The 22,406-nt window shown below is 39.0% G+C and overlaps 1 protein-coding gene across 1 annotated transcript in view; it reads left to right on the top strand.

Moving 5' to 3' along the window:
* Positions 1 to 22,406, top strand: part of adk.S (adenosine kinase S homeolog) — a gene marked incomplete at its 5' end in the record, with an annotated part of 132,430 nt that overhangs the window by 65,027 nt on the left and 44,997 nt on the right. The window contains 2 exon segments of the mRNA NM_001092888.1: positions 2,260 to 2,313; positions 18,671 to 18,749. Of these exon segments, the coding sequence (NP_001086357.1) occupies positions 2,260 to 2,313; positions 18,671 to 18,749 (133 nt within the window).

A 22,406-nucleotide genomic window follows, 5' to 3' on the forward strand; every position in this document is an offset into this window, starting at 1 on the left:
AAAGAGTCTGAAGAATAAAAGTAATTCAAATACTATAAAAAAGAAAAAATGAAGCCCAATTTAAAAGAATTAGGCATTATGTAGCATACTAAAAGATAAAAGGTGAATTAAACCCTTTAACACAGAGGCCAAGTCCAAATCCCAGGTCATATTTCCTCTTAACCATGTTACTTCCTTTAGACAAATCGGTTACATAAAAGATGGTTTAAGTGAAGATACACAATTTAGAGCAAAATTCTCTGCACTTAAGCTGCCATTTGTTTAGCCATCCGATGTTGGACTGGGGTACCCAGGTGCATGCTAGGTACCCCAGTCAAGGGCCCACCATCCAGTCACCAATTCCCCACCCCTGCCAGACCCATTTCCATCGATATGCATCCCTTTCACCTCTCCGCACCACCACAACCCCTCCTCTTCTACTTACTCCGCACTGTCAATCTGTCTGAACTTAAAGTTATCTGTCAATCTGTCTAAACATTAAAGATGGTGTTTTACAGTGATTAATATGGCCACTTTTAATTTTGCTTTTATAGTTCTGAAGTTTCGTTTGGGTAGTTGGCTTGCGGTCAGGCAGCAGGGCACAATAGGACATATTGTTCTTTTCCCAGGTGCCCTCAGTCATGTCACTTGTGCCCTGATAAATTTGTCACCCTACTGCTTCACTGCAAGTTGGAGCTATCCCTTTCCCCCCAGCAGCCCATCTGCAAAACAATGAGAAGGTAACCACAACCTGACGCCTGCATTTCCCTAAATGCTCCCCACCTAGTTGTAGATATGAGAACAGTTCTCAATAGTAAAAATCCAAGTCCGGCTACCCAAGTCGCAACTCCTTCAGTTACATAAAGTAGAAGAAACGATAAGGCACAATGACCTGAGGTGGCTGTAAAATAACAACTAAATGTACATTTATTTTTTTTAAATAAAATGTTAAATGGTAGAATGAATATCTTGCAATGTACACTGAGTAGTTTAGTAATAAAAAAAAAACTACACCATAAAAATCATGACCAAATCCCTCTAGTTTTCATAAAGTAATCCAGAATCAATTTTGCATAAACTTAACCAATTTGGTTGGCATAATGCTGGAGTGATGAATTACTGTTGTGCACCTTCAAACAACTAGTTGTTTTCAGATAGATCACCAGAAATAATGACTTTTTCCAATTACTTTCTATTTTCTACGCGTCACCTTTTTTTCCTAATATTGAAGTATAAAGTGTAATTTTTCACCTTTTAAAGCAGCTCTGGGAGGGGGGTTGCTGACCCTGTAAACTGTACTAAATTGATACATTTAGCTGATACATTTCTTATCTTTGTCTCTGCTGAGCAGAATCTCTGGGATTCATTAAAGGAAGCTTATTAGAAATAATACATTAGTTGCTAATACTCCAGAGATGCTGCTGAAAAATCTACTAAATGTTGCAAAATTGTAACCATTTAGAATCATAACCTGTATTACTGAGCCAGACTCAAACACCAGAGACAGGAACATTAAACTTTTGGAAAAACTTTAAAAAAATAAATAGAAAGTAGAACATTTTTGGGAAACGATCTGAAAACAACTGAACTCAAAAAGTGTTTGGAAGGTGAACAACCCCTTTAATACTGTAGAACCATTTGTATGTTGATGGTTCTTTTTCCTTTTGCCCAATCTCCATGAATAAGCTATAGTGACCTGTACTGTCACATAGAAGGAAAGCTGCGTATGCAAAATTTTATACTGATATTGTGTATATTTGGAACCTGCCTTAATTTCCTAATTTCTATATAGAATAACCACAATTTGTTAAACATTTAGATGTTTAGAATAGGTTAACAAAAAATATTTGTGGTGAATGGTCCAATTCTTAGGGTACAGTTATACCTATGCAGAAAATATGCACCCATGACTTCCAGGTTTTTTCCTTAATCGAATTTTTATACTGATTTCCGATACCTCTTAAATTGTAATCGCTAGGTGAATTACTTTATATTTCACTTCTGTGTGAGCAAGTTATATGACTTGTTAAATGAGAAGGAAAGTAGTTTACCACTTGGGGGTGTCAAATGTTAGGCACCACCAATTGAATGTATTTACTTACCTGAAACCCTAGGCCGGTGCTCCTATCAGCAGAAAACTGCTCGCTGGAATAACACTGGGCTGTTGCAGTTTTCTGCTGATAGGAGCACCGGCCCGGGGTTCTTCCAGCGAGCACCACGGAGTGATCCTCTACCAGGTTTGCAAATTGCATTTTTTTAACACTGTAAATTTATTTTTAGGTATGGCTTAAAAGCAAATGATCAGATCTTGGCTGAAGATAAACACAAGGAACTGTAAGTCTTCCCTAAATTTTATATAACTATTACTAATTTTGGTTCTACTCAAAACCTAAATCCTTTATATGATTTAATTGTCTTTAATATCTTTAAATATTTATGTTGTCTTGGGATTAACAAAATGTTTCAGTACATGTTTCACAAAATAAATATAATTTATAGTACTGTATTTTACAGCTTACAATAGGTAGCCATAAAATCAAAGGTTCATTTTCATATGCTTAAAAGAAAAATAAATATATTTTCCATTACTTGATGGCCAGCTGTAGTCCATCGGTCACTTTTTAACATATAATACAATCATAATGAGGTAATGGTACATTAAAAAATGTTCATACATATTCAAAGACACCAGATTCAAGTCACTTTATGACCAAACAATTGCTTAAAGGGGTGATTCAACTTCAAACAAATAGATGTTTTCCGATAGATCAACGTTTTTCTAATATTGAAGTGTAACGTGTCATTCTTTACCTTCTGAAGCAGCTCTAGGAGGGGGTCGCGACCCTGTAAACTGTTCTAAATTATTATTATTAACATGTTTTTATATAGCGCCAACATATTGCGTAGCACTGTAAAGTAAATGTGATTATACAACTAAATCACATGAATTATATACATAGAACATATGGAGTTACATACATCACAATCAATACAGGTACAAAAAGGTGAGGAAGGCACTATGCATACTAAAGGGAGTAATACACAAAGTGTGGGAGTGGGCAAGATCGAATTAAGTGGGTGAGAAATGTGGTACTGTATGTGGTGTTTTGTTTCGTAGTTAAGCAGAGTGAGCGTAGGCTTCTCGAAAGAAGTGCGTTTTAAGAGATTTCTTGAAAGCAGAAAGGTTGTGAGAAAGTCGGACAGACCGTGGGAGAGAGTTCCAGAGGAGGGGTGCAGCCCTTGCAAAGTCTTGAATGCGAGCATGTGAGGAGGTAATGAGAGAAGAGTTGAGTAGCAGGTCCGTATAGGAGCGTAGTAAGCGGTTGGGTATATGAGTATATAGAGATGAGTTCAGAGATGTAGCATGGGGCAGAGTTATGAAGTGCTTTGAAAGTCAGTGTCGTTAATTTGATTCTGAAAGGTAAAGGAAGCCAGTGCAGGGATTGACAGAATGGCAAGGCAGAGAAGGAGCAGTTGCTGAGGTGTATGAGCCTCGCAGCAGTGTTCATTATGGACTGGAGAGGTGACAGTCTCTGGAGGGGAAGGCCAATTAAAAGAGAGTTACAGTAGTCTAGACGTGATATGATGAGATTAAATAAGAATTTTGGCAGCATCTTGGGTGATAAATGATCGTATTTTGGATATGTTCCTTGGGTGGAAGTGACATGATTTAATAAGTGACTGGATATAAGGAGTGAATGACGGCAGAATCTAGGATAACCCCAAGGCACCGGGCCTGGGGAGAGAGGGTGATAGTGGAATTGTTAACTATGATGGATACTTCGGGGATGTTAGAGAACCATTTCAGTTTTAGAGAGGTTTAATTTAAGGTAGCTTGCGACATCCAGGTAGAGATAGCGGACAGGCAGGAGGAGAAGCGAGTTAGGAGTTCTGGGTTGAGATCAGGAGATGAGAGATAGATCTGAGTATCGTCAGCATAGAGGTGGTAGTGGAAACCATACAAGTTGATTAATTTGCTGAGGGAGGAATTATAGAGGGAGAATAGTAATGGCCCCAGGACAGAGCCTTGAGGAACCCCAACAGAAAAAGGTAGGGGAGAAGATGCTACTCCATTGTAGGAGACACTGAAGGATCGATTGGTTATGTAAGAAGATAACCAGGACAGGGCTGTGTCACGAAGGCCAAGCGAATGGAGGGACTGGAGGAGGAGAGGGTGATCTACAGCGTCAAATGCGGCTGAGAGATCAAGCAGTATTAGTAGTGAGAAATGATTGTTGGCTTTAGCGGTTAAAAGGACATTAGTCGAGTCAGGGCAGTTTCCGTGGAGTGTTGTGTCTTAAAACCAGATTGTAGGGGGTCCAGCAGGTTATTGTCAGAGAGGAATGAGGTTAGTCGATTGTAGACTAGGCGCTCAAGTAGTTTAGAGATGAAAGGTAGCAGAGAGGTAGGTCGGAGGTTGTCAAGATTGGAGGGATCAAGAGAGGGTTTTTTCAGAATGGGGGTGACAAGCATGTTTTAGTTGAGAAGGAAACAGTCCAGTTGAGAGCGAAAGATTAAATAGGTGAGTTAAAGGAGAAGGAAAGCTACGGAGGCATTTTATTGCCAATAGATTAGCTGCAATAGTGCAAGTTAGAATATTCTGTATAATGTTTTACCATACCTGAGTAAAAAGCTCTAGAAACTCTGTTTAGAATAGGAGCTGCAGTATTAATGTGGTGTGACATCACTTCCTGCCTGAGTCTCTCCCTGCTCTGGGCTCCGATTACAGTAGAGAAGGGACGGGTGGGGGGAGAGGAGCAAACTGAGCATGATCTTGCCCAGGGCAATGAGGTTTAAGCTGAAGGCAGGAAGTCTGATACAGAAGCCCATGTGTTCACAATAGAAGGAAAGAAATGTGGTGTTTCTTTTGACAGAGGACTCAGAGCAGCATTACTTTGGGGGTTTACTGGTATATTTAGATGGACCTTTCTGATAAGGCTTACTTAGTTTTAACCTTTCCTTCTCTTTTAAGGTTTTGATTAGACAAGGATTGGTATTGCAGAGAAGTTTTGAGGGAATTGGATCAAGCAGGCAGGTAGTAAGGTGAGAAGAGGCCAAAAGCTTTGAGACTTCCTCATCAGTGACAGGGGTGAATGAGCACAGGAGAGACTGTGGAGTGTGGAGGGAGGGTGGTGGTAGTCTAGGGGGGTTGAGTAGTGTAATGTCCCTTCTGATGGTGTCAATTTTGTTTTTGAAGTGCTCCGCAATATCTTGAGCAGAGACAGATGTGCATGGAGGGGGTGGAGAAGGGGAAAGTAGAGTGTTAAAGGTGGAGAAAAGTTGTGCTGGATTTTTAGAAAGGGAGTTAATGAGTAAAGTATGTTTGTTTGGCTTGGAAGAGGGTGGTGTTATAGGAGCGCAGGGCAGATTTGTAGCTCCAAAAGTCTGATTTTGAACGCCAGCAACTCTCACGTGCGTGTCTTTGGAGCGCTTTTGTATGAGCAGTATGCCAAGGTTGAAGTGGTTTGGGTCTAGAACGTTTAGTGTTTATAGTAGCAAGCTCATTTAGGGCAGTGGTGTGAGTACTACAGTAGACCGAGTTAGCCACATTAGGACATGAAATGTCTGAGATATTGGAGTAAAGAGAGTAAATGGATACATTTAGTTGATACATTTCTTGTCTTTGTCCCTGCTGAGCAGAATCTCTGCGTTTAATGCATTACAGGCAGCTGTTAGAATTGATACAATAATTGCTAATACTCCAGAGATGCTGCTGAGAAATGTATCAACTAAATGTTGCAGAATTGTAACACTTTAGAGTCTGCACCTGAATTACTGAGCTGCCAGACTCAAACACCAGGAACATTCAACTTTAAACTTAGATTTTGGAAAAACAGTAAAAAAATAAATAATGGAAAGTAATTGAAAAAAAGTCTTTATTTCTGGGGAACAATCTGAAAACAACTAAACTGAAAAAGTGTTTGGAAGGTGAAAAGCACATTTAAGTTTTTTAAAGAACAAGTAAAGCTAATGATTATTGTAGATTATCTACAATAGTGCAAACTAGAATTCTATATTTATTCTGTAGAATGCTTTACCATACCTGAGAAAACAGCTCTAGAAACTTTTTGTTTAGGATAGCAGCTGCCATATTAGCTTGGTGTGACATCACTTCCTGCCTAAGTCTCTCCCTGTTCGCTCTGGGCTCAGATTACAGCAAGGAGGGGAGGAGGGAAAAGTTAGAAGGAGAGCGAAGCAAACTGAGCATGCTCAAGCCCAAGCTCTGGAGGTTTAAGCTGAAAACCGGAAGTCTGATACAGAAGCCCATGTGAACACAATAAGGACAGAAATGCAGTGTTTTTTGACAGAGGACCCAGAGAAACATTACTCTGATGGTTTACTGGTTTATTTATATAGACCTTTTTGATAAAACTTACTTTTAACATTTCCTTCTCTTTTAAAAGAGAACTAAACCCTAAAAAGAATATGGCTAAAAATGTGATATTTTATATACTGAACTTATTGCATCAGCCTAAAGTTTCAGCTTCTCAATAGCAACAATTATCCAGGACTTCAAACTTATATTACTTAATTTTTAGCTGTGTAGAGGTATATAAACCAATGAAGATTATCAAAAAAGAAAAAAAGCAGTAAAACCCCACACTTCTTTAAAATCGATTGAGATCTAATTATAATAATTTATAAAATATATAAATATAATTTATAAAAGTGCTTAGTGCTATCGTAGTCATGTGCTTATTTCCCAATCAATTTGGTGCCAACATACAGTTAATATCAATTGTGCTATATGTAATAAATTAATTAAAGTGCTTGTGCTGTGACTTCCAATGTTTTTATTTCTACGCACAATTAATGAATAATCTAAATATTCATTCTTCCTATATGATTTAAATAGTGCTAGTGCTATGATTATAATTTTCAAAGTGAGTTCATAATATTACAAATTTTAAATAAAGCGTTGGCAATTAATGAATAAATGAGAAATGGAAGATAGAAAAATTGCAGCTAGTTTCTTTGGGAGAGCTCCACCTCTATACTAAGCCCTGGGACACCACATGTAGGAGAAAGTCAGCACACTGAGGACTGTGGTCTCGTATACTACATTTAACTAGCTTGCTGGAGAAACCGACTCTACTATAAAACCAACAAATCCTCAGTGCCTTAGAATAAAATGAGAATCAGGAGAATGAATGCTGTGCCTGTAACGCTGCACCCCTGTTAAAATTCTATGGATCCGATATTTGAATTAAAAAAAAAAAAAGAGGTTAAATAGATTTTGGCAATAATTAGCTTTAAAAAAAAAAAGTTTCAAGGTTAGCCGACGCGCGTTTCGCATACGCTTTTATTCATGAATTGCTGACACTTTATTTAAAATTTTTAATATTATGAACTCACTTTGAAAAATTATTATTATTATAATTAGACCTTAATCAATTTTAAAGAAGTGTGGGGTTTTACAGCTTTTTTCTTTTTTGATAAGCTACGCTTAGGGGTCGTCACAAATTATCAAGCAGAAAATGAGGTTTGTCTGTAATATAAGATGATGATACACTGCTGAGTAAATTCTGATGCTAATTTTACTAATCAGCCTTATATTGTGACATTTATTTTCTATGTGTACTGTATGTTGTGACGGCTAGTGTTTTCAATGTACGTAAGCAAGAGCTTTCAGAACTAGGTACTAAATCATGCTTGCAAACTATGCGATTCCTGAAAACAGTATCTTGGACTTCAAATTCTCAACTGCCATCAAGCAAAACTAGAGCAGAATCTGTATCAGAAGAAGAAAAGGCACTGTGAACATGAGAGTTAAAACAAAGAAATATAACAAACATGCTGACATTGGGAGAGAGAGCTAATTCATTAGTGCAGTCGTGGAACCCCCAGCTTATATAAATATACACAGAGTTCCCAACTTGAGAGTACGAAAATGACAATATTTATTAGCAGTTATATTATGATGGAAGACAGACTAAATTTGGCCTAATGTATTAAAGGGGTGGTTCACCTTAAAAGTTAACTTTTAGTATGTTATAGAATGGCTGATTTCTAAACAACTTTTCAATTGGTCTTCATTATTTATTCTTTATAGTTTTTACTTAATATTTTTTCGTTTTAATTAATTTCTTCTGACTCTTTCCAGCTTTCAAAAAAACAAATGCTCTGTAAAACTACAGATTTTTTATTGTTGCTTTTTATTACTCATCTTTGTATGTAGGCCCTCTCCTATTCATATTCAGTCTAGTATTCAAATCAATGCATGGTTGCTAGGGTAATTTGCACCCTAACAACCAGACTGCTAAAATTGCAAACTACAGAGCTGCTGAATTATACCTAAATTACTCAAAAAACACAAATAATTAAAAATGAAAACCAATTGCAAATTGTCAGAATATCGTTTTTTTTCATTTTGCATATCCATTTTACAGCACATGTTGTAGGCTTTCAGGGGGATGATGTGTATCAGGTGTGGGTGGAATCTAAAAAGTAATATTTATCCCCATGAATTGCACTAAGATGTTCTCTTAGTCATGTTTTTTTTTCCCGGTCTAGGGCGTAGGCTCTAAACAAAGGGATACTTGTATGAACCACATAAACGTAGCAACCTTTTCCACTCAGCAGGCACCTCTTTGACACCTTTCACAGAAAGGAGAGCTCAGAAAAGGGGAAGGAGCATTACGCTAGACTAGGGAAAACCTGAAAACAGCTGAAGTTTTCAACTTGTCATTTAGAAATGACAACTGAATACAGGAAGAAAAGTGTACTGAAATATACCTGCAAAGTCAAATGTCTCATAGTTAATCTTAGAGCTACAGTAAATTTAAACTTTAAAGGCAAAGAGAAGTAAGTGTATCATGAACTCAATCACATTATTCCATTCAGAACTTAAAGGGGCTGTTCATCTTCAAACAACTAGTTGTTTTCAGATAGAAAACAGAAAGTAATTGGAAAAAGTTGTTATTTCTGGTGATCTATGTGTCACTGTTTTTCTAATATTGAAGTGTAAAGTGTAGTTTTTCACCTTCTAACCTTTTCCCTGCCAGCCACTTTGTCCTATATGCGAACATCTACTGCCAAGCAGTTTTTGGACATTTTGCACTCATTACATTTATTTAGGATTTTTGACAAGAAAACCTACATGAAATAAGGAAAATTCTATATTGTTTTTTCCGTAATGAATTGGGCTTGAATACTGAAACAATATTTTGTACTTTTTCTGGAGATAAAACAAAAATTTTGATAGAAATATGTAAAAAAAAAAAGTGAAATAAAGAATAAAGTATTTTTATTTTGTGTTTTATTTCAAAGAAGAGTTACATTGACTGACAAAAATGTTACTGTTTCTAAAAGCCCTGAGTATGCGGAATCCAACGATACCAAATATGTATTAGTACCCCACTTTTCTTGTCCAGCAGACACCCCAATAATAAAACAGCAATTTGTACAATTTTACATTGGAACACAATAGATAAGGGCATCTCTAGGTTAACATGGCATATCTAACAATATAAATGAAATACCCCCATAAGTTAGGTATTTTTAGAAACCACATATCTCTAGGTTTTTAGCTGTGGTGTAGTTTTTGCTATAAATGTAGCTGCCATCCTACAGATCACCCTAAAACGCAACATAATTTTTTGGAATTTTGTTTTTTATTTCTGAAACAACACCAAAGTCTCAAATTCAGAAAGGGATTTGTGAAAATACTTGAATTAAAATTTTTAAATGAACCTAAATATCAAAAAACAAGTTCTTCCGAAGAAAGAGATGCCCCACATGTATGGGTGCACCTAAACACGCAGCCTCCAAACACCCCAAAACAGGGTCAATACACGAGCAATTTCAGCTGGAAAATTTGGGGACGCGCTCTAGGTGCACACCTTGCAGTTCTTCAGTCAAAACACCCCTTTACCTGTGAAATACCCCCCACAAAATATATATTGCTTGAAAGTGCACACCTGCAGCTATTCAGTGGCGCCATCCTTTTTTTCCTGCATGCAGATTTGTGGGTGCAGTTCTCCGTAGAAGATTGTGGTTTGACCTGAAATAAAGAAAAAAAAAGTTCCAAAGTTAGATTTCTCCAAAAAATTGCCATTACAACTACAAAAAACCTACTAAGTATCAATCTCCAACTTCTCCTGAACAAAATGATACCCTGCATGTATGGGTGCACCTAAAGACGCGGCCTCCAAACACCCCAAAACAGGGTCGATACACGAGCAATTTCAGCTGGAAAGTTTGGGGCCGCGCTATAGGTGCACACCTTGCAGTTCTTCAGTCAAAACACCCCTTTACCTGTGAAATACCCCCCACAAAATATATATTGCTTGAAAGTGCACACCTGCAGCTATTCAGTGGTGCCATCCTTCCTTTCCTACATGCAAATCTGTGGGCACGGTTCTCCGTAGAAACTTGTAGTTTGATCTAAAATAAAGAAAATATAAGTTCCAGTTAGATTTCTCCAAAAATTGCAATGACAACTAAAAAAAACCTGCTAAGTATCAACCTCCAACTTCTCCTGAACAAAATGATACCCTGCATGTATGGGTGCACCTAAAGATGCGACCTGCAAACACAAGCGCAATTTCAGTTGGAAAGTTTGGGGCTGTGCTCTAGGTGCACACCTTGCAGTTCGTCAGTCTAAACATCCCCTTACCTGTGAAATACCCCCCCACAAACTATATATTTCTTGAAAGTGCACACCTGCAGCTATTCAGCAGCACTATCCTTGCTTTCCTACTTGCAGATATGTGGGCGCAGTTCTCCGTAGAAATTTATGTTTTGACCTGAAAAAAAGAGAAAAAGGGTCTAAAATTACATTTCTCCCCAAAATTGACATGACAACTAAAAAACCTACTAAAGGTCTGTCTTCAACTTCTCCTGAACAAAAAGATACCCCGCATATATTGGTGTACCTAAAGATGCAGCCGCCAAACATTCAAAAACTGGGGCAATAGGTAAATTTGAGGCTGTGCTCTAAAATCACACCTTGCGGATTTTCCCCCTGTACCTGTGAAATACCCCACAAATTGTATAAGTACTGAACATACACACCTTCAGCTTTGTAGAAGTGCTGTCCTTGCCTTTGTATATGTAATATTCTGGAGCCTATTCTTTACAGAAATGCACATTTCCTAAGGAAACAGGAGAAAAAAAAACAAAAAAAAAAGATTCAACATTAGATTTTGCTCCAATTCCCCAAAGACCAGTAATAAAAACTTACGGAATATTCTACTTACCTTTATAAGTTTAGCTGAGCTTCTTTGGACCCTTTCATTTCATCTGTACTCAATTTCTTTGGAAGTGCTGCTTTTTCTTTGTTTTTTGGGGGGAGGTTACTGTTAGAACACTAAATTAAAAAACTGTACATTTATGGAAAATATATCTTGCCACCAAATAGTCACTGACACCCCAAATCAACCCACCTCAATACACCATACCACCACAGCATAAATATTTTAATTTGTGGCATGAGCACACAAAAACTGTATGAATAGCTGTATCAACCAAAATTCTACAAAAACCTGAATGCCTATACTAATTACAAATATATATCTCACAAAAATAAAAAATATCCTCAGTAAATGCATTGAAAGCTGAGCTATTAAGTTTTCAGAGAAAGTATCCTGTGTCTCCAAAAGTGGTATAACAAACTGGTAAACAAAAGAGTAAAGTGGCTATAGAGGAAGCTGATCCTAAAACCTAAATCTAGACTTAGGCTAGGACAACACGAACGATTCCGGCGCGATCCAACGCACTGCCAAAAAATGCATGTGATTTGTTGCAAGCGACAAAAATAAAGTAAGAGATAGAATTGTCGCATGGTGTCGCACCATTGATCCAACGTGACACGACTGTCTGATGCAGACGCAGTGCGCAGCGTCTGCATCCGATAGTCGTGTCGCGTCAGATCAACACTGCAACACCATGCGACAATTCTATCTCTTATCTTTTTTTGTCGCATGTGACGAGTTGCATGCGTTGTTGTTCGTGTAATCCTAGCCTAAATGTTTGAAATGCAGATTATATCCATGTGCCAAGATCACTTTCCAAAGAAAACTGAAGCCCTTTCTAACAAAAATTCTAGAGAGAACTAATATACTAAAAAAACTTGAAAATTTGGCCCAGAAATACAGGCTTAGTAAATGCACTGAAATGAGAGTTTGAGGTGTCAGTAAAAAAAAATGTTGTGGCATCAGAGAGATGAATCATCAGCAGGCAAGATGAAATTATCTCATGGAGTCATCACGCACCACATATTTTAGGCGCCCTTCTCCTTCACCTACACCTCAAATAACTACACCTCCCAATGCAGCGGGGAAATAAATACCAAACTAAACACAACAGAAAAGTTATATAATTGCCCTGAACACATATAAACCAGATGTATGCAATATAAATTTTGCAAAGGGGATACCAATTCTTGTCATACAGTATCAATCAGTACACACAACAATTTATCATTCAATAGTGTAGCTGCGTATGGTATATTTCAAAACATGGTTTGAAGCATAACCCAGGGTTGCGAGGGCACTTTGGGAAATAGTACCGTGTATCTCGTATGATACCCCTTTTGCGGCCCACTTTGCAAGCTTTTTGGGCGAATCGCTTGCCACGAGTGGGTGGAAGCGTGTCAATAAAATGCTTCCCCATCAATCGGGCCACATTGTCACTTGCATGCATCTCTGGAATGCCACCAAACAACAGGGCAGGGAGTATCTGCAACTGGTATTTATAATAGGATAATTTTGGGCCTGGTACTGCTGCCTTAAATACAATGTATGAATTTTGAAGGGCCATTTGAATCAAATATATACCAACTTTCTTGTACCAGGCCTTTGTTTTTCGGGTGGCATTGTAATAATGTTGGAGTTGATCAGTTCTATCAACACCACCCATGTACTTGCTGTATTCCTTGCTACAGAGAGGTCTGTTTTTAGGGGGCCTACCTGCTCTCTGTTCAGCAATTACTGACGTGTCGTGGATTGTCGTCAGCATGAATACATTTTTCGTGTCGCTATATTTGATGGCAAGGAGCTCATCCTGTCTCAGGGCATAAATTTCTCCACGACTCAGTTTTTTGTTTACAAGATCCTTGGGCAATCCTTTGCGGTTGCGATTTATTGTGCCACAGGCTGGGGTGTCTAAACAATAAAGGGTTCTAAATAAAAGGATGCTTGTATAAAAGTTATCCACATATAAGTGGTAACCCTGGCCCAGAAGTGGAGTGATGAGCTCCCAGACAATTTTGCCACTGAAAGTCAGGTCAAGGGGACAACCAGGGGGGTCTAATTGGGAGTCCTTGCCCTCGTAAATCAAAAAATAGCTGGTGTACCCCGAGCTGCTTTCGCAGAGCTTATAAAATTTGATCCCATAGCGGGCACGTTTGCTAGGGATGTACTGCCGGAATTTTAGGCGCCCTTTGAAGAGAAGTGATTCATCTATACAAATGTTTTTGGAGGGGGTGTACACTTCTCGAAATCGCTCTGACAGGCTATCTATAAGGGGCCTCAATTTATGTAGCCTGTCATGTCCCGGCTCATTAGGGGGTACAGCAGTGGCATTATTGTTAAAATGAAGAAACCGGAGCAGTAGCTGATACCGGTTTCTAGGCATTGTGGCTAAAAAAACAGGGATAGACATCACAGTAGTGGTATCCCAGTAGGACTCCAAAGTATTTGCTTTAACGAGACCCATGGCTAAAGTGAGGCCCACAAACCTCTTCATCTCGTTAACATCTGTGGGATGCCACGCGTGTGCTCGAGCATATCTGGGTAGGGGATTTTGGACAATATATTGCTCGGCATACAAATTTGTGTAGAGGACCATATCCTGTAGGATGGCCTCCGTCAAAAATAATTGAAAAAAATCAATGGGTTCAAAATTTCTAGTGTCCACCTTTACACCTGAGACTGCAGTAAAAGGGGGAATTTCAGGGGAAAAATTACCAGGAGGCCCCCAACGCAGGCTCTCCTCCAGTTGCAGCATTAGCCCTATTGCCCTCTTCCTCAACACCTTGATCAACCTGATCATCCACATCCTGCTCAAGCTTCATGGGCTCCTCAAGGGCAGTAACAGTGCTGCTACTCCCACCCGGTGACTCATCAGTAGAGGACTCACTATCTGATGCAGGGGGCACATACTCAGAATCAGAGTCGCTAAACTCCTGAGCTAGATGCCATGCACAGAGCAGCCGCCTCTTCGACCGAATAAAACCTTTTGGCCATGCTGCCAACAAAATATATACAGACTCTATATATACCCTATTCAAAAAAGCTCACAATCAGAGGGACAAAAAGAAAAAAATCAAGTGATTTCACAGTATGACCTGTAGCCAGAAAAAGAAAAATTACTGCAGCGCTTGCAAAGGTAGAAAAAAATTAAGATAAACAAAACCTATGAGCCAAAACCCTTGCACTATTGATGAATTGAAAAAGTATGTTAGCCCTATGCACCTGCCAAAAGAGCCAACAATCTGGCACACACCAGAGCCTAACCCCTTGAGCCTTCTGACAAAAGCTTCACTCTTACTCACAAGACAATAAAACACCACTCAACTTCAACCTAATATCAACAGTGATTATATAGTCACACTGTGATAAAAAATAATATGGCAATGCAGAACTATAAAATCCAATAAACACAAGAAACAAACAATCAAGGATAAGTAAGAAACCCTAATGGAATGCAGCACAAAACTGAAAATGCTACGGCAAAAGATCACAGTAGTGTAATGCAGCACAAAACCAAATATACACAAAACCACTAAAAATGCTATGAAACCAATACAAGAAGGCAAACTACACTGTGTGATTTACGTTTAGAATACCCTATAACAAATCACACTGTGAAATAAGGTTGCAGAAATAATAAGCAGCAATGAACGCCAACCCAGAAAATTCAATAAACACAAGAAAGAACAATCAACAAGTAAGAAACAGTAGTGAAATGCAGCACAAAACCGAATATACACTAAACCACTAAAAATGCTATAAAACCAAGAAGGCAGATCACACCGTGAGATTTGGGTTCAGAATTCCAGATCACTAGTCACACTGTGATAAAAAAATAATATATGGCAATGCAGAACTATAAAATCCAATAAACACAAGAAACAAACAATCAAGGATAAGTAAGAAACCCTAATGGAATGCAGCACAAAACTGAAAATGCTACGGCAAAAGATCACAGTAGTGTAATGCAGCACAAAACCAAATATACACTAAACCACTAAAAATGCTATAAAACCAAGAAGGCAGATTACACAGTGTGATTTGGGTTCAGAATTCCTGATCACTAGTCACACTGTGATGAAAAATAATATATGGCAATGCAGAACTATAAAATCCAATTAACACAAGAAACAAACAATCAAGGATAAGTAAGAAACCCTAATGGAATGCAGCACAAAACTGAAAATGCTACGGCAAAAGATCACAGTAGTGTAATGCAGCACAAAACCAAATATACACTAAACCACTAAAAATGCTATGAAACCAATACAAGAAGGCAGACTACACTGTGTGATTTACGTTAAGAATACCCTATAACAAATCACACTGAAATAAGGTTGCAGAAATAATAAGCAGCAATGAACGCCAACACAGAAAATTCAATAAACACAAGAAAGAACAATCAACAAGTAAGAAACAGTAGTGAAATGCAGCACAAAACCGAATATACACTAAACCACTAAAAATGCTATAAAACCAAGAAGGCAGATTACACCGTGTGATTTGGGTTCAGAATTCCTGATCACTAGTCACACTGTGATAAAAAATAATATATGGCAATGCAGAACTATAAAATCCAATAAACACAAGAAACAATCAAGGACAAGTAAAAAACAGTAATGTAATGCAGCACAAACTGAAGATGCTACGGTATAAGATCAATGAAAATTAAATAAATATAAGAATACTGCAAAATAACAGTAACACAGTAATGAAAAGTAAGTTCAACAAGCTCAACAGCAATAAAACCAAGAAAATGAATATAATAAAAAGAAAAAAGAAGTAGGTAGAGAGGAAACAAAGGCAAAGTAATACAATGTATGTATGTGTACACTTGTAATAGGTGTGTATGAATGTAAGTGTGTGTAAGTGTGTTTTTGTGTATATGTTTGTGTATGCAAAAGTGGGGAACAAAAGTAAGAATAAATGCTAAAAGAAAATCAATTTAGGTAAAATGTATAGTAAGTGTGTGTGTGTATAGTAAGTGTATAGTAAGTGTATAGTAAGTGTATAGTAAGTGTATAGTAAGTGTATAGTAAGTGTATAGTAAGTGTATAGTAAGTGTATAGTAAGTGTATAGTAAGTGTATAGTAAGTGTATAGTAAGTGTATAGTAAGTGTATAGTAAGTGTATAGTAAGTGTGTGTAGTGTGTACAATGGGAGTGCAAAAGAGGCAGATCTCACCAACAATGGACACTGGGGGACCGCAAGCTGTAGCAGGAAGGCTCCTCCAAAAACATCCAGCAGCAGAGACCAAAGGGGGCGGCTCCAGAGGGTAGCAGGTATTTATATCCAGCAGCTACACGTGGTGATCATGTGACTGGAGCATGGGGTCGGCGCTGGGGCATCTGGTTGGAGGGGAAACTAGAAGATTCCATGCTCGTTGCCTAGGGGATCGCTGACCGATGTCATCACTGCAGGGGCTGACAGGCGCAGATCTGATTGGAGCCGATCGTGAAGAGGAGGATCTGTCCTGTGGGGTCGGTGCTGGGGCAATCGGTGAAGAGGAGGGTCAATAGGAAGGCCTCTGCTCGTTGCCTAGGGGGACGCTGACTGATGACATCGCTGCAGGGGCTGACAGGCGCAGATCTGATTGGCGCCGATCGCGAAAAGGAGGATCTGTCCTGTGGGGTCGGCGCTGGGGCAATCGGTGCGGAGGAGTGTCAACAGGAAGGCCTCTGCTCGTTGCCTAGGGGATCAGCAAGCGGATCTCACCGCAGGAGCAGCGCTGACATGCGCTGATCCTGCATAAAGTACTACTGGGGTTGGCGCTGGGGCAATCGGGACAGGGGAGGGTTAACTAAAGTCCCATCGCATGTCGCCTAGGGAGTGTGCAACACGATCGCACCGCTGGATCACAGCCAGCATATGCAGATCGCAGCACAGGGAGGCTGGGGGAGAAAACGTAGGTACTACGTTCTTGGCACTCTGGTCCCTTTCCTGCCAGAACGTAGTACCTACGTTCTTGGCAGGCAAAAGGCTAAAGCAGCTTCTCGGGGGGGGGGGGTTGCCGACCCGATAAACTGTAAATTTATACATTTAGTTGATACATTTCTTATCTTTGTCCCTGCTGAGCAGAATCTCTGGGTTTCATCGCAGGCAGCTGTTACTATTGATACAATAGTTGCTAATACTCTAGAGATGCTGCTGAGAAATGTATCGACTAAATGTCGCAAAATTGTAGCTGTTCAGCATCTGCACCTGGATTACTGAGCTGCCAGATTGTTAAGGCCAGAGAAAGGACATTAAAACTTTAAATGTAGATTTTGGAAAAACAGTAAAAAAAACTAATAATTGAAAAAAGTCTATTTCTGGGGAACAATCTGAAAACAACTGAACTGAAAAAAGTTTGGAAGATGAACTACTCCTTTATATACTCAGGGGCAGATTTATCAAGGGTTGCATTTCGAGTTCATGGGAGTTATTTAAAACGCATAAACTCAAATGCAGTGGTGTAACTACCGGGGGAGCAGGGGGTGCAATTGGGCCAGGGCCCGCACCACCTCAGGGCCCCCCGGCAGCGTGCGCGCCCCTGGATTCCGGCCTGAAAATAGTGTACGGAGGGACGCGCAGCTGGGCCTGCCCCCTCTAGTTACATTACTGCTCAAATGAACTTGAAATTTAGAAGAAAAAAATGTAATTTTTCAGTCGGGTGAATAGGATCGACCCACAACCACGATTCAGATTATAATAACTCCATTCGAGTGAAATGTCAGGTAGGCTGCAGACAACTAAAAATTTATCACAGGACGTCTACCATATGCTAAAACAGAAATTCTGCAGGTTTAAGGTGGCGAATAGTCGAATTTCAGTTCTTAAAGGGCCAGTGTATGATAAATCTCAAAAATATCGAATTTTGTAATGTGTACAATGAATGTGTGTATCCTAAAAATATGAGTGCCCCTTTATAATTCCCCGCACAGTGTATAAAGTTTCTGAGCACAGAGACCTGCGGACAATGGTTTGAATCAAAATCTGTGTTAGGCTAACTGGTAAGGAAAGGGCTAACTGCACGTCCTGATGCTTCACTTGATTGTTTTAGGTATTCTATTTTTTTTTTTTTTTTTTTTTTTTTAAAGCAAGCTGAGTACAAATGAAATAGGGAATTACCTTTAAAAAAAAAAAATTCCCATAGAAATTAATGGAGAGGATACTTTTTGATAAATATGCCCCAATGTGTGACAATATTGCTGTTTGTAACATCTGCTTCTTGACTACCTTCTGTAATAATTCTGATTTCTAATTCCGTAGCTTTCTCTTCTGTTCTTCCATATGCTCACTTAAGAGTAACCACACTATAACTCTAATATACAAATATATCCCTTAAATATGTTCCTTGAAATTCTTTAATGTAAAACAAATACTAACAAGTACAAGAAATTTTATTTTTTTCTCTGCATTTGCATATTTTGTTGCCAGCATGGCAAATGTATGATTCATGCCTCTTTGGTAGTCTAATTCCAGTAACTCTTCTCATGTGAATTTTTTTATTTTAGGTTTGAAGAGCTAGTGAAGAAGTTTAACGTTGAATACCATGCTGGAGGCTCCACACAAAATTCAGTCAAAGTAGCTCAGGTTTGTGCACTTCGAACTGCAAATGGGAATTATATTGCTAATATCTTACTGATATGGCAAGTAGAATGGATTAAAATAAGAGAAATGGGGGGGGGTCTCGTATACCTGCTTAGGAGACCCCATTATGACACCGTTATCTGGCAGACTAGATTAGGCGCTCGCAATAAATCTTTTCTACTGTGACTAATCTCTTGTATATACTTTCCCACCGGCAATAATATACAAACACGTGTCTCTAGCTTTTTGAAGTAGCACAAATTTGCATTGCAAGGAAACTTTGGGCTACCTTGGAAAACTGAAGTGTTTTCTATGCTTTCCCACCAGCAATTTGCAGTAACTTACCAACAACTTACATTATTCGGGAGATTTGTTATAGAGCAGATTTATCACAGAATTTCGTAGTCTGCCATCACCTTTACAGTAACTATAGATCTAATTCTGCACTAAACAACGAAAATTTAAATCAAAAGTTAAGATCAACCAAGCAAAGTTCAGTGGACTGTATGGAGGCTTTATGGGTAGAGATTTCAATTGGACTAAAAATTACTAAAACAAGTTAGTGGTGGATGCAAACCTCTCCGTACATGTGAGAAAAATAAGGTACGTGTATGTGGGACATGAGACTTTTTCAGAAATGTAATAAAAAAAATCCTTCGCAAAGCTCAGCAGTGTACTTTCCAAACGTAAATGGTTTTTTTTTTTTTTAGATCAATGTAACTGGAGTGTGTGGAGCCAAAGTGTCTGCTTGGAAAATTCCTATCCACTGTTTTTTGAGTTGTTTTTTTTTTGTGAAAGGGGTGTTTCCCAGACTGTTTATTTTGTGTGAGTAATCATGCACTACAGAGCAGCAGCATAACTAGAGCATAGAACTGACCTAAGAAAAATTAAACATTGTCCATTGTAAACACATATGCAGACAGCTGGACTTATAGTGATTTTGCTTATAGTTATACTATTCTGTGTCATTACAGATATTTGATATTCATTATAAAATAAATACAGAGATGGCATCCTTTATCCGGAAACCATTATCCAGAAAGTTCTGAATTACAGAAAGTTTGTCTCCCATAGTTCTATTTTATACAAATAAGCCAATTTTTCTCTCTCCAATAATAAAACAGTACATAATACTTGATCCCAACTAAGATATAACTTATCCTTATTGGAAGCTAATCCAGTCTATTTGGTTTATTTATTTTTAAATGATTTTATAGTAGACTTAGGGTAAAGGCACACTGGGCGATTCAGGGAGATTTAGTTACCTGGTGACTAATCGCCTCGACTTTGTGGTGGCCAATCTCCCCGAACGCCTTCCCTCACTCTGCGCCTGGCTAAAATGAAAAATAGCCAGCGCTAATGACACGTGACAATTCGTTTTCTGAAGTTGCCTCACGAGGAAACTTCGGGCGACTTCGGAAAATGTATTGCCGCCTGCGATTTTTTATTTTAGCCAGGCGCAGAGTGAGGGAAGGTCGTTCGGGGAGATTAGTCGCCAGGCGACTAAATGTCCCCAAATCGGTGGACCCTTAAGGTATGCAGATCCAAATAACGGTAAGATCCGTTACCCAGATAACCCCAGGTCCCGAACATTCTGGATAACTGGTTCCTTACCTGTAAAGTACTGTGAGTAAGTAAAGTACTAGTTTGCACTACCCCCCCCCCCAACAATGTGCTAACTTTGATATGTAAGTGCTAACTAATGTGAAAACAAGCTGCCAGTAGCACTAGCTCCAGGGATGTCTTGTACGTCTTATTGTCATCATTTAGTACATAGCTGTACACTGCAAGTACCCTTGAATAGTTATTGTAAGTAGAATGTTCTTTTGTCAGTTGCCAAATGTTAGGCAACCCCAAGTGATTGCATTTACTTACCTGAAACCCCGGCCAGTGCTCCTATTAGCAGAAAACTGCTCCGGTTCTTCCAGCGAGCACCATTGAGCGATCCTCTTCCAGCTTCTTCTTTCTTCAAATTTCCCAGGGGAGACGCATGAGCAGTAGAACTAAATAGCCGATTTTTTTTTTTAGTTAAAGTTCAGCTTTTCGATGTACTGTGCATGTGCAGCCGCAAGAAGAAAGAAGAAGCCGGGGAGGATCGCTCCATGGTGCTCGCTGGAAGAACCCTGGGCCGGTGCAGATTTCTGCTGATAGGACCACCGGCCCTTGGTTTCAGGTAAGTACTGTTAGGTTCATAAATATTTGGACAGAGACAACTTTTTTTTTTCTTCTAATTTTGGTTCTGTACATTGCTGTACATTTTAAATGAAACAACTCAGATGCAGTTGAACTGCAGACTTTCAGCTTTAATTCAGTGTGTTGAACAAAAAGATTGCATAAAAATGGGAGGAGCTAAAGCCTTTTTTTAACACAATCACTTCATTTCAGGGGCTCAAAAGTAATTGGAAAATTGACTCAAAGGCTATTTCATGGCAGGTGTGGACAATTCCTAAAAGCCCTTGAGTTTGGGGGGGGGGTGCTTGTATGTGGAAGATTTTGCTGTGAACAGACAACATGCGGTCAAAGGAGCTCTCCATGCAGGTGAAATAAGCCATCCGTAAGCTGCAAAAACAGAAAAAATCCATCTGAGAAATTGCTACAATATTAGGAGTGGCAAAATCTACAGTTTGGTACATCCTGAGAAAGAAACCACTGGTGAACTCCGCAACGCAAAAAGACCTGGACGTCCACGGAAGACAACAGTGGTGGATGATCGCAGAATCATTTCCATTGTGAAGAGAAACCCCTTCACAACAGCCAAACAAGTGAAAAACAATCTCCAGGAGGTAGGCGTATCGAAATCTAAGTCTACCATAAAGAGAAGACTGCATAAAAGTAAATACAGAGGGTGCACTGCAAGGTGCAAGTCACTCTAAGCATCAAGAATAGAAAGGCTAGATTGGACTTTGCTAAAAAGCCAGCACAGTTCTGGAAAAAACATTCTTTGGACAGATGAAACCAATATCAACCTCTACCAGAATGATGGCAAGAAAAAAGTATGGAGAAGGCATGGAACAGCTCATGATCCTAAGCATACCACATCATCTGTAAAACATGGTGGAGGCAGTGTGATGGCTTGGGTGTGCATGGCTGCCAGTTGCACTGGGACACTGGTGTTTATCGATGAATTGACGCAGGAAAGAAGCAGCCAAATGAATTCTGAGGTATTCAGAGACCTACTATACTGTCTGCTCAAATACTGTCTGCTAAATGTAGTCAAATTGATTGGGAGGTGTTTCATAATACAGATTGACAATGACCCAAAACATATAGCCAAAGAAATGCAGGAGTTTATTAAATCAAAGAAGTGGAATATTCTTGAATGGCCAAGTCAGTAACCTGATCTGAACCCAATTGAGCATGCATTTCACTTTTTGAAGACTAAACTTCAGACCGAAAGGCCCACAAACAAACAGCAACTGAAAGCTGCTGCAGTAAAGGCCTGGCAGAGCATAAAAAGGAGGAAACCCAGAATCTGGTGTGTCCATCAGTTCAAGACTTCAGGCTGTTATTGCCAGCAAAGGGTTTTCAACCAAGTATTAGAAATGAACATTTTATTTTCAGTTTTTTAATTTTTCCAATTATACTTGAGCCCCTGAAATGAAGTGATTATGTTAAGAAAAACGGCTTTAGTTCCTCCCATTTTAATGCAATCTTTTTGTT

This window comes from Xenopus laevis, chromosome 7S (genome assembly GCF_017654675.1).
Source record: "Xenopus laevis strain J_2021 chromosome 7S, Xenopus_laevis_v10.1, whole genome shotgun sequence".
Taxonomy (NCBI): Eukaryota; Metazoa; Chordata; class Amphibia; order Anura; family Pipidae; genus Xenopus; species Xenopus laevis.